Raw genomic sequence first — 14,133 nt, 5'->3', positions numbered from 1 at the left:
GTCTTGGTAATTCTTGTCCAACCAATCCCTGTAAGCTTGTCTTTTTTCATTCCAAGCCGCCACGTCCCTTTGATATTTCTCCAGCGCTAAGTCGTGTCTCTTCCTCTCAGCGGCTAATTCTCCGCTGCGATCACCTCTGACTAATCTATCCAAATACTGACCGCCATAATTAGCTCCAGTGAATGCTAAAGCTGCAATAACTCCGCCTGCGATCAAACTAGCCATTTATACATTAGGCAGGTACTTTTCCTTCCGTAGGTAATCCTTTACCATGATAGCCCCGCCCACGGCAGCGGTCATCTTGGCAAAGTTAGCGAAGCTCTTGCTTGGGTCTTCAGTAAAGTCTTCTTTGAGCACTTTCTTACCTACCCAACCAATACCCGCAACAATAGAAGTAATGATAGCTGCTTCTTTAACAGTTTTCAATAACGCGGTTGACATTATATTACAAAGCGAGAAGGTTATTCCATTACGGGTATTTTGCTTCTAGGCTCCTGCGTCACATGCACGGGTTCTACTTTTGGCTTCGTAGCCCGCCATTGTAAGTAGAGGCTGCCTGCTGCTATAGCAACTCCTAATGCGCCAATGACGTACGCAGGATTAATAAAGGATTCGCCTTCGTCCTCCACCTTTTCTTCTTTTTTGGCTTTGTTCTTCCTGTTCATCTCCGCGAGCTTCTTACCGGCAGCGACTCTGCCTGGAGATTTAGCCTTGGTAATCTTTTGCTCCTCTTGGGGCTGCTCCTCCGCCTTTGATTCTGCTTCACTCATTTATATCTAAGGACTTGAAGGGCTTGATAAGTAACTTAATAGGACCTGAGCAAGTACTTAACTAGGTACTTTAGGCGACCTGGGTAATTCCTGAGGATGACTTAAGTAAGTACTTAAGGAGGACTCGAGGCGACTTGATCAGGTACCTCAGCAAGTGCTGCCGTAAATATCCTTTCGACTTCTCTGTCCTTCTTGAAGTCCTTCCAAGACGTCGTAAGTTCCTTCAAGTCGACGTGCTGAGCTACGTGAAGTGCCGCAGAGGCGACTGCCATTAACTTACCGCACTTCAAAGACAACCACCCGCAGGTTATCTTAAGTTCTTGGGCGATGACATAGTCCTCGCTTATGTCCTTCCGCAGTTGCTCCACGTCGTCTATGGGCAGCGCAAGTCCAAGTAATTTGGTGGCAAGTCGGATAGCGGAGTCTGCTACGGCGTCCGTGGTCTTACTTGCAAGGGCGGCCTCGTACCTCTTGTGGAACTTCTTGACTTCCTCTTCTGACAACTTATTAACTTGCTCATGGGTAAGTTCCTTGCCTATCATTTCCTTGCACTTCCCAGAAGACACAAGGATGTTAAGTTGTTCCTTAAGGTTACTTTCATCTAACTGTGTGGGGGCGTCATCTAAGAGCTGCTCAATCTCCATATATGTTAACGGAATACGGAAACCTCAAAGAGAAGACCATGTAGGAGTGCTCATGCGTCTTCAAATGCCGCATGTATTCGTGTAACTGTTCCTTGGATATTTCACCGCCGTAGTCGCTTAAAATGGTTTCCAGGTCTGACTTACTTGGAGTATAAAATACTACGAGAGATCCTATGTTTTCCCTAAAAGGCTTAGAGACACTGGTAAGCTGCTGGGAGAGCAACCAAACGCTAATGTTGTCATGCCTACCGCTAAAGGCGAGTTTAACGAGCTCGGAAGTGCGTCTTTTTACGTCGTCCCCGCAGGCGATGTCATCCAGTATGAGGAGTGTCTGAGTATTCTTGGGGAATTGTTTGTGCCAAAACTTAAGATGTCCAGATAACTCGTTAGGGTCCAAAATATCCACAAAGAAGTCGTCATCTTTCGCTCCTACGCCCGTCCAGGTGCGGTTATTCACGTAGGTAGGGCAAAGTAGCACTATGTAGTCAAATTGGTATCTAAAGGGTCCTAGCAGCTGCTCTACCACAAACTGGGTCTTTCCGCAGCCGGTAGGCCCTACTATCAGAGCATTGCAGGGCATGTGATCTGGGTTCATTTATATTCCTTTTCTCGAAGGTAATTTATTACCTGAAATATATGGAGGGCCCAGTGGAAGCAGTCAAAGCAATGGTTAACATCGTCAAAGAAAAGTCAGACCTGGAGAGGACGGTCGAAATGCAAAGGGAGGAGATAGACCGGTTGAATGAACGCGTAAAGGAGCTTTACGATGAAATGTGCGGCCTGAAGCGCGTAGAGCGGTTGGGCGCGCTGGTAACGATGGCAACGTGGGCAAAGGAGTCCGTGAAGGATTTCATGCGCTACCCCATGTAAGAGGTCGATAATGTTGCGCTGAGGTTAAGGAATTTGTTAAAAGGGAACGCAAACTATTTTGAAAAGCGCCTCAGAATGTTGCGCTGAGGTTAACCTTTTCGTTAAAAGACAGTTAAATATGTGTTCGTCCTCCCTTACCCATCCGCACCTCTCACATTCACACCTCCAATATTCTCTATTTGTCCATGGTACTCCCTCCAACTTATCGAACCCTGGTAAGACTCTTTTCATCTTCATGAAGTAGTCTATCCTATTCCTTAGGTAATCGTTTTTATGTTCGCAACGACTCATAAGATCGCCGCATTGGTAACAATCCACCCCTTCCAAATCGTACTTCTCTGAAAGGACTCGATATGCTTCCCTATGCACTCTTTTATGCGTCTGAAGACGCTGGCGGCTGCTAAGGACTTTGTCACAGAAGCCACATCGTTTCGTCTTATGACAAACTTCTTTCCTTACGTGTTGCTGTAACTTCTGAAGGGTGCTGAACTCCTTGTTATAGTGTTTGCAGGTCTTCTCGATGGGCTTCTTAGTGCAAACCCCATGGTAAACGTGGTATTGGAGTCTTTGTTTGGTGCTAAACACCTTCTTACACATCAAGCAGTCCATATATACTTAACAATATCTTAACCTCCATTTAACATCCTGAGGCACTTTTTGAAATAGTTTGCAGCCCTTTTTAACAAATTCCTTAACCTCAGCGCAACATTCTGAGGCCTATTTTGGGAGAGTTTGGTGGGTGACTTAACAAATTCCTTAACCTCTATTCAACATTCCTTAGGCGTTTCTGACACACCATGTGGGAAGTATGGTAACCCAGCATCTGCTTGCTGCTAAATTTCCTGCGGCAGTGTTTGCAGACAAGGCTGGGCTTCACTTTTTTGCATACCTTATGGGAGATGTGGTAATTAAGCATCTGCTTGCTACTGAAATTCCTACTGCATTCTTCGCACTTCATTACATAATAACTGATTAATAAGCCTAGTATGTCATCCTTAGACATATGATAGCCTACGCAGCAGCATCCCTAGGAGGATTCCTAATAACCCTTTCAATATATGGACTGTATTACGTGCGAACCCCCTGCAGATTGCATAACACCCAAGCCTAAGACGAGAAAAAAATACACCTGCCTTCATTGTGGCAGTGCATTCCTTGATCATTGGTGCGCAGCCGACCCAAAGGCGCACACCTCTAACCATGCAGAGGGCTCTCTGGCTCATACTTAACTACATCAAATACCCACCTGCCATCCTCTTTACCATGACTCATAACATGGGTAACGTCCTGCCCTTCAATGGCGTACCTTATCCTATCAGGCGCCCAAAGGGTGTATATTCTTTTTTTATTTTTTAAGACTAAACGCAGGCGGTCGATGTCTTCAAAGACTACGTAATTCTTTATCTCGTAAATCTCCCCCACCACCAAATCCCTCCAGTGCGTTTGTATGAACTTTAACTCGTTGAATTTATCCTTGTTCATATATTCTATGAAATATCTTTAAGTGTGTTGCCAGCGTTTGCGTGTTCCTAAAGCGCTTACAACACCACCTGCAGGGAATTCGTAGGTGTTCCGCATACACCGCGATGGCGCGGCAGATGTCGTCGTAGTCGTTGCTAATCATTACCTTGTACCCATTTTCTTCATACCTCTGTAAGAGTAGTCGTTGACTCTCAGAAAGTACCCCGTTGTCTTTCGGGGTCTTCAGCTCTATACAGAAACCGCGGTAATGGACGTGCGCATTCAAGATAAGCAGGTCAGGTTGACCTCTTTGGTAGCCTTTCTGCCAGCACTTTATGCGCTTTCCATCCGAGTCCTGCAGTTCACCTAGACCAGGGGTTACGAGCATTTGGGGGTAGAATCTGCGAATGTAGTCCACCACCTTTTTATGCAGGTCAAATTCGTTTTCTATTTTGAATACCAACTTATTCGGGCCGTTAAACCGCCTTTCGATCTCATACTTGCCTGTCTTACGCAGCGCGGGAAGAACGTCGCCTAACACCCATTTCCTAAACTCCTTGGCTGCGGACTTCTCGGATCCAAATATTAACTCGTAAAGACCCATTTCAGTGACGTAAACGGAATGTGGCTGCGCATTAAGGGTGTCGGCCAGATTGACACCCTTTATAGACCCCAGAGTTACCTTATTTTCCTCTGAAACGTGCTCTCTTACTGCGTTTCTGGAGTTGGCATATTCTAGGGCATTTGCCACGGACTTTGCTTTAAAGTACAGTTTATCGCCTTGCACGATGCATTGCAGTTCGTTGTTACCTTGTTCAAATACCCGCAACATGGTATATCTAAGGAATATTTTATGAAAATCGAATTAAGGTAATTTGTTTAATTTGCATCCAGCACGTCTTTTTCATTTTAACTGCTTCTTTGGTAAAATACAGCTTAATGTAATGTTTTCCCGGAAAGTCTATGGTTGCCCATTGTTCTCGTTCGAAGGGAAAAAAGTGTTGCATATGTCGATTTATGTCGCGCAGCCACACCTTAACATGACAAAAGTCGAAATCCGTCGTATTTACCGCTACGGATTTACTTTGACTAAGAATGTTTGTTACTGGTGTCGTTAACAGGGAAACGTGTGGTATGGACGTTGTAACGATCGTCGTTTCTAGCTTGTTTATGTGGGGATTGGAAACTTCCATTATACCTTAATATGCAACGCTTTTCAATTGGTTCCTTTCTACGCTCAGTTGCGCGTCAGACACGACGAAGACGTACGCGTTTATTTTGTCGCCGTCGCCCGCACTGGTGTTCTTGGTGCGCTTGATCTCCAAGGTGATGCCGTCTTGGGTATTTACTAGGCGTAAGCCCTGGCCATGTAGGTCTTCATCGTTGGTCGTGCGCATGTCAATCCACAGCGCATACTTATCCTTAAAGAATTCCTCAGGGCTCACCTGGTCGCCAAACTTACGCATTGCCTCCCTATAGATATCTGGAGGCTTTATTCCCTGGGAGTAGACCTTGTTTGGAACGCCGTTTATGTTGACCCCTACGTTAGTAATGTTGGGGTTGTGGAAGGCTTCGGAGTCGCGCTTACCGGCCTCGTAGGGTTTGGCAAACACCAGCATTAACCCCGTGAGACTTCTTCGGGGGAGGTTAATGCTTTGGTTGATAACCTCGTCCGTCTTATCCAGGAAGCTGAACGTCTTGTACATCACTACGTGGTCGTAAAGGAATGCCTTTCCGGAGCTGTATTCCATGCCAGCGCTACGGGCCAGCTCTTCGCTGTACACGGTCTCATACTGCAGCTCTAAGTTGGTAACAGAATAGGGATGAATACTTCCGGTAAGTGCTGTCCCGGATGCGTCCATCTCTAGGATATTAGTAGTGTCTGCTAAGGTTACTTCAAACTGTAGTTCACTTAACTGCCTGGGGTAATACACACCATGGTTCGTAATCACTTCAAAGTCCAGTGGTATGACATACTTAATACCATAAGCCGTCTTTATTCGCTTTGCGTCTGCTACTGCCGTTGCGTCCCCAGAATCCGTGGGCTGCGTCGTAGTATCACTGCGAACCTTGCGAAGAATAACACTACCAATTCCTTGTTCTATCCTTTGCGCGCGGTCGAAGGCCGTCAACCATAAGTCTTTGTACGTGATATACAGATCGTACTTGTTTAGATCCAGTAGGGTCTCCCCGGCGAACTTGACCCTCATTTTAGAGACTATGTTACAGCCTAGGTCATTTACTGTGTAAGTTTCCATTTTCGTGCTTGGCTGTATTGCTAGGTCGAACCTTAACGCCAGGGTACCAGGAACCAATACTAGGTTATCCGTTAGGCGGGGCACGCCCACGTACAAGGTTTCTCCTGGCTTTGCGCTAGAAGGCGTAAAGGTGACCCGGTGAAAGGTGCGTTCTGCTTTCAGCCCGCCAACCTGCTTAGGTAATACGTTGGGGTTTAACTTCGAGCTTATCATATATAATGGAAGTAGAAGGAACGGATTTCGATCCCACCACCGAAGAAGGTCAAGTTGATATTAACGACGAAGAATTTGACGCATGGATCCAAGGCGCGGAAACCGACCCCCTAACGTACGACGCAGCTTTACAACATAGGTATGGCGATAGATGGAAAAGCTTCAAGGCCGCCTTGAATCGCATGTGGCAATCAAGAAACCGCGGCAGCCCCGTCCCTGAGTACTTGGAACTTCGAAACACAGACGAAGCAACCGCGCGGGAAACCGTAGAGTGGGCAACGCAAGAGCTAAGGCAGCGTTATTCCCGCTTTGAGGCCGACGACGTAAATCTCACAGAACGCGGAAACAAAGTCCTCATAAGCGTCCAAGACCTGAGATTTCCCGATAAGAACCGCTGGACGAAACCGCAACCCCTTTTCGATGAAAATGGTGAAGTTAGGGGTGACGTGGCAAGATTAAGAGGCTTTCAACTAGCTACCCGGAGTGCGCTAGAAAGGTTGGAAAACCTAAATGAGAGGGTCGCGCTCGAAAAACGCGTCGAGGAGCTGCAAGAAACGTTGGAGGAAAGGGAGGCAGAATACATGAGACAAAACCGCCTACTTCTCGATGCTCAAAAAAGAAAACTTGACGATAAGAACCAAAGAATAATAGAAATGAGAGAACGAACAGACAATGCCCTACGCGAAAGAGACCAAACCCGACACGCCTTCGAACTTGCCCTGCAAGACCTGGATATAAGCAAGGAAGAAGCAAAAAACTTGCATATCACCATAGCCGGCTCTTTGGAGGAACGGCGGCAGTTGGTTGCCGAAATTAACACCAAAGAAGAGCAAATCCGGCAAAGAGATCAGGCTATTGAAGACCTGGAGGGGCAATTAGAGCGGCAGCAAGAAATAGTCGCAGACCAAACTCACTCCGAAGAGGAAAGGGAGGCTGCTCAAAAGGAAGTAGAAACCCTTCAGGTACGCCTTGCGGAATTACAGGCGCAAAGAGAAGGCCTGGAAAAGGAGTTGGGGCTTACCACCAAGGAAAAGGTAAAAAGAGCCCTTTTGAAGTATGGTATTCCCCTTGCATTTGCGGTCGCTATTTTAAGCGTAGTAGGCGTGATCCTATCCGCGCTTAAGGCTACGGGCGCGGGCGTAAAGAAATTAGGCAGTGGGCTGACGGACTTGGGAAAAAAGATGGCAGCCGGTCTTCCTGGGCTGCTTGGTAGTGTTCTTGGCCTGGCACTTAGGGCCGGCGGCGAACTGCTGAAGTTCGTGGGGAATAACATCTGGATCTTGGTTGTCGCTATTGGAGTGGTACTTATGAAGAAGATGAAGGTTTAATCTTGTCCTTATATGTTACTGGGGGCTTGTCGTCGTCAGGCCTCCTGGGCGTCCTCGACGTGGGATAAGTAAAGATAGTATTCGCGCCGCCTTGATAATACGGAACTAATGGTAAAACAGTCATAGTAGAAATGGGCTTATGATTCCAGACCGCATCTATAGCAGGATTTCCCACAACATTTATTCGAACGTTGCCATCAGCAGAAAGGAGTTGCGGTCGAGCATGCTTACAATTGACTAACATATGAAAAGTCACTGGCGTTAAGTCATCACCTGACGTTGTACAGGGCTCCATCGAAAAATGGGCAACTTTCCTAGTGTTCGTCGAAGTTCGATAAGGGAGCAGGGGCTTGTCGTTTTCATCGACGAGTCTAAACCCCACATTCGCACCACTAGCCGTATTAATGCTAATAGTGCAAATGATCAATGCAGCGCCCCCAACTTCAACCCACATGCCAACGTCTTTCCAATCAGCAGATTCATCGTAGCCCTTCTCCTCCAAGTAATAGATAAACCACTCTTCCTTCTGATGTGGGTTGTTCATATATTTAAAGGCTCACCACCGTAAGAGTGCTAATGGTCATGTGATTATAGAGCCGATCTCTTTGGTCCTCTATGCTGTTTATGCAAACACTCCCGGTGTCATCTACGCGTATTTGTAGCTTTACCTTTCCATGGCAATCGGCGACCATGTGAAAAGTCCAAACGGAAAGATTTTCAGCGCTATTCATTGGCGGCTCTGCGGAAAAATGTACGGGCTCTCTGTTGTTTGTCTTCGCGCGCATAGGCTGCAGTATGCCGTTGTCATCTAAGAACCTAAAGCCCACGTTTGCGTGGCTGCTCGTGCCAATGCAAATACTACAAAGGATCAATTTCTTTCCTGAGTAGTTCAAGTCCACGGACATCCCCGTGACATCAACCCAAGATGCCTGGTTGTATTTTTTCTCGCCTGTGTAAGTCGTATAGACGCAATCTACTCCAGCTACGTAGGGGTTGTTCATCGCCATATATAATAACTCAGACCAATGCTTGCGGTGGCTAAGCCGGCCTTTAGTAGGTTATGGTCATATTCCTCGGGTATGGCTGGTAGCGCGGGAATATGCTTCTTAACTACGGGTAGCTTCGTTTCGTGTTCCTTCTTTGGTTTCTCTACGAAGTGAGGAATGCCCTTGGTAGTATCAAAGTTCACGTCATTCGCCCCAAACTTCATATCCTTAGTAGCTCGCTGCAGCTTGTTGTTATAACCCACGACGGAATTGGCGTTGATGACCAAATTACTTGGCATTAACCAACAACCAGGACTCAAGGCATAATCTAACCGCACTTTAGATTGTTGCACCGCCAATTGATATCTTTGAACTGACTTGGATATGTCATTTTCTATTATCGCGGACTCAAAAAGGACAAGGAATTCTTGTTGCGTTTCCCGCGAAGCACCTTGGGATCCAACGATGGGGCTGCGGGTATTTACCTGCGCTCCCAGGGTGCAGTAGACGAATGCTTCAATGCTGCGGTTGATCCTGGCTAGGTTTCTTAGGCCTTTTCCTTTTAGCAGTACGAATGGATCCCAAGGACTGGGGTAAATCGTCTCAATCCTATCGATCAGCGTAACGTCATTCTTGCGACCGCCCAAGTCGTAAAACTTTAGGACCCCGGGGTATTTTTGATGATACATGTCTGCCGGACGCACGCCGTCAACATGCCAAGCATAGATAATACCTAAGCCATGCGTGGCGCCCTCCCGATAACGAAAGTCTCTTTGCTGCGGCTTAAACTCATTCATTAGTCTTTCTAGGGCAGCGGAATCGTAGTGGTTATCCATTCGATTGAATGGCTTTTCCCCCGGCAGGGGCACTCTCAGCTCCTTCAACATGCACCGCATAGTAAAGGCAACGTGGAACCTTAGAAAGGCAATGTCGAACATATCCGCGGCAACCCCGCAGCCCTTCGTAGCCGCCCAGACGGCAAAGTTTAACTGCTGCGGCCAGTACTTAAAGTTAGGTCCCCTTAACCATTCGTGGGCTTCTTTTCCTGAAGTGTGCGTAAGGTTAAAATCGTTAAAGATATTCCTTACTACTACGTCAAACGTTTGCTTACCCACTGAAATTTTTAAATGCGTTACTATCTTATCAAAGTTGTTTACGCCACCTTCCGCATCGTAAAATGGGTAATCCTGGTTGGTTACCAATAAGTTCTCCGGGAAATTAGGCGGCGCGGGCTTTGGTTTAGGTTTCGGATCGTTATGCACCTTATTAGGCGTAGGTTTCGGATCGTTATGCACCTAATTGGGTTTTTGACGATGCTCAAACATCTTTCCGAGATCTTTCCGACTTAAGTAATCCCCATAATGTGGTTGCTCTCCAAAATCATTCCCAAAAGCGTCGTACATTAGTATATATAATGGATGTTATACCATCAGCACCTCCACTTTATCCTGATTTACCTAGGGAGGGACCTAACGAATTAAACGCTGAAAACTTTCGTCTGAATAAAGCGAACTTAATCCTGGCTTACTTGGAAGGGCAGACAAAACACTACGAAAAAGTTAGGAAGAAATACGTCAGAGCCCGGAGTACGCTACATAAGATTGCGATAACTTCGGGGTCCGTATCTGTCGTGTTAACGGGCTCCGGCGTTGCTACTTCGCTTACTGGACCGGGAATAATCGTTGGGGTTCCTTTAGCCAGCGTTGGGGTTCCTTTAGCCAGCGTTGGGGCAGCCTGTGGTATTATTTCGGCTGTTGCTACGGGTATTATGAAACAGTTGTCAAGCAAAATATCCAAGCATGACACGACAATAGCTCTGTCAAGGGCTAAAGTAAATACAATTACCGATCTTGTCTCAAAGGCATTGCGTGACAGGAAGATAGATGATGTAGAATTCTCGCTTATTCTGGCTGAGGAGGAAAAGTACGAGAAATTGAAGACGGACATAAGGAACAAAAAAACAGTCGTAAAAGATCTTTCCGAGGAATCTCGCAAAAAGATCTACCAAGAAGCAAAAGAGGACCTACAAAGAAGGCTCGCTCAGTAAACATCTGCTTTGAAAAAAGCGAGACAGGATTCTATTTACATATCGAACGCCGGCTGTCTGGTTCATATGCAAATTAAGTAGCTTTCCAAGAATTACGCGTAATATGTTATTGTCGCCTCGGAATCCATCCTAACAGGGGGTGGTTGGGGTCTATTTCACGGAATATTTCATAAATTACGTTAGGGTAATAAGGAATATCCTTATCCAGCCAACAAAACATCCACTCGGCTCTTGTCATATCAGAAACCTCGGGAATAGGGTCGCCGGTAATTTCAGACAAAAGATAGGGAATAGCTTTGTAATATTTCCCTAGCTTTAATTTTTTCAATGTCTTCCGTAGACTTTGCGGGGTTGGCTCTTCTAAGTGGTCTATGATTTTCTTCTTTACTTCGTTGTCTAAATATACCGGTCGATAACCTTGGATATGACTCATCCAGTCTCTAAAGTATTTTATTCTTTTGTATGGGGTCTTCTTACGACCTCCATTGGCGTAATATTGCTCTTTGGTAGCATTTGGTACGGCATTACGAATATTCTTACCACACTCGTAACACTGTGCTGACGTGTCGTCTTCTATTTGCATTTTCTTACCACAACAAATATACTTATTTGGTGGTGGGGTAACAAGCTTGGGTTTCAAGCACTTTACACAGAAGTCATAGACGAATTCTTTACATTCGTGCATATATATCTAGCATATTTTTTGCCCGCTTTTTGAGACCCCTGTAATCCCCGAGGACCATTTTTTGGTGCCGTAGCTTTTACTGCGTTTTTGGAATTTCATTACTACGCGAATTTGATTAACTCAGGAAATCATGGGGCTAGGTCGGGTGAATCAGGACTGGTATGCCCTATACTACTTGAAATTGATGTATGTCAAAAGAGCAATGTTGAATTTTGTCCAGGCACGAAAAGCTATTAAAGGATTTTGAATCGTGGAACTCGAATGTTGGACGAGATTACAGCTAAGTTGAAGTCGAAATCTTCAATGTCGGAAAAGCAACTAATAATATTGCATTGCAAGTGAAACACTGAATTCTTTATTAGAATGTTGAAAACCTGAGGTTGAATTTTGTCGGGAATATAACGCCATATCACTCGGCTACGCCTCGTGGTTGTATATCTGATACAACACGGCCACTCATACTGTATATATTACATACAGCAATATGCAGCAATTCTGATACTTTTGTATATACATAAAAGTATATCAAAAGTTTATTAGAAATTCTGGTATACCATCTCTAATATTTTTTTAAAGAAAGCCCTACTGATAGGCAACCTGAATAAAATATCAGCCATGATAATCCATAATTTGTAATATACTTATATACAGTAAATCCTTAAAAACTTTGATGACTTAGGTGAAAACCAAGAATAGTTTATCATGCGCGGCAACCACAACCTCGACTTGGAATTATTATTCGTGTAAGACATAATTTACTCTTACCCCGGGCATCACTTGACGCTGAAAATCCTCAAAAACCTGTGTAAACGTTTCTCCTTTCTCGGGAGCAGTAGGAGGGAGCTGATCGATTAAAAATCCTGGTTTTACATCAGGGTTTACGCGAAGACTTGCGATATTTTCATGGTAATCAGCTATGTAGTCGATCATCTCTTTGCCCCTTTCTCGAAACTCTTTAGCGTCCATCGTTTGAATATCTTAGGACTAGAAGGTTACGCAAGTACTGTGTTCGGCTGTAGTCAGGTTACCCTGCGAGCAGAGTCTCCTTTTAACTCCTATACGGGCGAGAGAAGGAAAGGAGACTCTGCAGAAATTGTGTATTTCTTTTGTAGTGCCGTTATCCAAGAATCTGGATAATGAGATGCATAATTTCAGGTTTCATACTGGTTTAAACTGGTTTTGATGCGCGAGTCTGTATTAAAAAATATGGCCGATGACCAAAATTGAGCCCGCATCGTATCCCAAACTGTAATTTCGAAAGCGATCTATATCACGTTTTATCAAAACAAAAATCAATTTCAACCAATTACTCATCAAAGGAAATCGCTAGAAAGTTTTATGGATGCCAAAGATCCGTTTGTTTCGCTGCCGACAGATCATGCAAAGTCACTTATTTTCCAGCTTGTAACTCCGATGATCAAACATCTTCAAGAAATCGATCCAAACACTAGTCGATACCCTAAAAATCCTCTTTTGGTGGCAATAACTCCGCTCCAGGCACTGATGAGCGACCAAATTTCCGCTTGTGAAAAAATAGTGCTTCAAACTGCTAAGCTTGATGAAATTGAAGCAGTGAAAGAAGAACACGAGATCATCTTTCACTGAGGTCATGACTCTAAAAACATGTTTTAAGCGGTAATCGTGTTCGGACAGGAACCGGAAACCATCTATAAAACGAGTGAGCTTGTGAACGAGTTAGTTTCTTAGCAACCGCTGCGCATGCTCAAATAAAATTGTACACGATTTCTGCAGTCTCCTTTCCTTCTCTCGCCCGTAGAGGAGTTAAAAGGGGACTCTGCTCGCAGGGTATAGTCAGATCTGCGCTGTGATCAGACTCAGTCTTCTTTTGAGTGTTAGTAAAGAGTGCGTTACCAACGGTTAATTGATTTGAATTTGATATGATTACTAGTACAGCTTATGTAATAGGAAACCGATCACAACACAGGAAAACCACAAAGAGCAAAGTTACTTTTCTAAAAGAAGCAAAAATAAAAAAATAATAATAATAAAAAAAAAAGAATAAAAAAGAAAAAAAAAATAAATAAATACAGGGTTCCCTGTGAACTAGATCGGTTAAGTCGTACCAAGTACCGGGTCCAGGGGGTCCGGTCAGCGCACACAACACAGGGAACCCAATTTAAATAAAAGTGCTAGAGGAAAATAGACTACTAAAATACCTTCAAGTGTATCTTTGTACCTATGATCATAACATGACGGTGCTATACAAATACATGTTAAAATTCATCGTCCACAGATAAGCTTGGGGTTGGGTGCCAAGAGGTAAGCTTGACGCGCAATCTCGCCTACCCCAATGAGGTAACCATGGCAACCCTGCCAAAGCTCACCACCTAGCACCCGTCACACTGACAAAGTCAATGGAAAACTCACCTGATAGGAAATTTATGCTTTGCCCAGAGAGAGGAGGGTGGGAACCGAGCTTTCAAGGCAGTCTGAACGAGGTAAAGGCTTAGCCCAAAAAAAAAAAAAAAAAGCTGCATTGCACTGCACTACACTGCACTACATAGCGCTATACTGCACTAGACTAAGCAGGTGCAACACAGCCATATTGTTTTTGTTATTTTTCCGGGCGGTGAACTGGTAACGAGTCTATCCCAAGTTAAAAAAAGGTCGACCAAGTTTTAAAAAAGTCGCCAACGTAAAGAAAAGTCGCCAACGTAAAGAAAAGTCACCAACGTAAAGAAAAGTCGCCAACGTAAAGAAAAGTCGCCAACGTAAAGAAAAGTCGCCAACTTAAAGAAAAGTCGATGGCCCTAAATGGGCTCCGTATTTATAAGTATCAGATATTAATAAATTATATTTATTTTTATATTTTCGTTTTTTTTGGCCTAAAAATTCTCTAATATATATTTA

The 14,133-nt window shown here is 44.6% G+C and overlaps 1 protein-coding gene across 1 annotated transcript in view; it reads right to left on the bottom strand.

Annotated features, from left to right (window-relative positions):
* LOC116296486 (aromatic-L-amino-acid decarboxylase) overlaps window positions 1-12,439 on the bottom strand; it is a 30,887-nt gene extending 18,448 nt beyond the window's left edge. The window contains exon 1 of the mRNA XM_031704509.2: window positions 12,028-12,439. Coding sequence (XP_031560369.1) covers window positions 12,028-12,228 — 201 coding nt within the window. The 5' untranslated portion in view covers window positions 12,229-12,439. The remainder of the gene's footprint in view (window positions 1-12,027) is intronic.
* Window positions 12,440-14,133: the final 1,694 nt, after the last annotated feature.

Source organism: Actinia tenebrosa, unplaced genomic scaffold, assembly GCF_029948245.1.
Source record: "Actinia tenebrosa isolate PJP-AT-01 unplaced genomic scaffold, QUT_ActTen_1.0 PGA_scaffold9__36_contigs__length_13948895, whole genome shotgun sequence".
NCBI classification, from domain to species: Eukaryota; Metazoa; Cnidaria; class Anthozoa; order Actiniaria; family Actiniidae; genus Actinia; species Actinia tenebrosa.
This window is presented reverse-complemented; position numbering and strand designations above follow the sequence as displayed.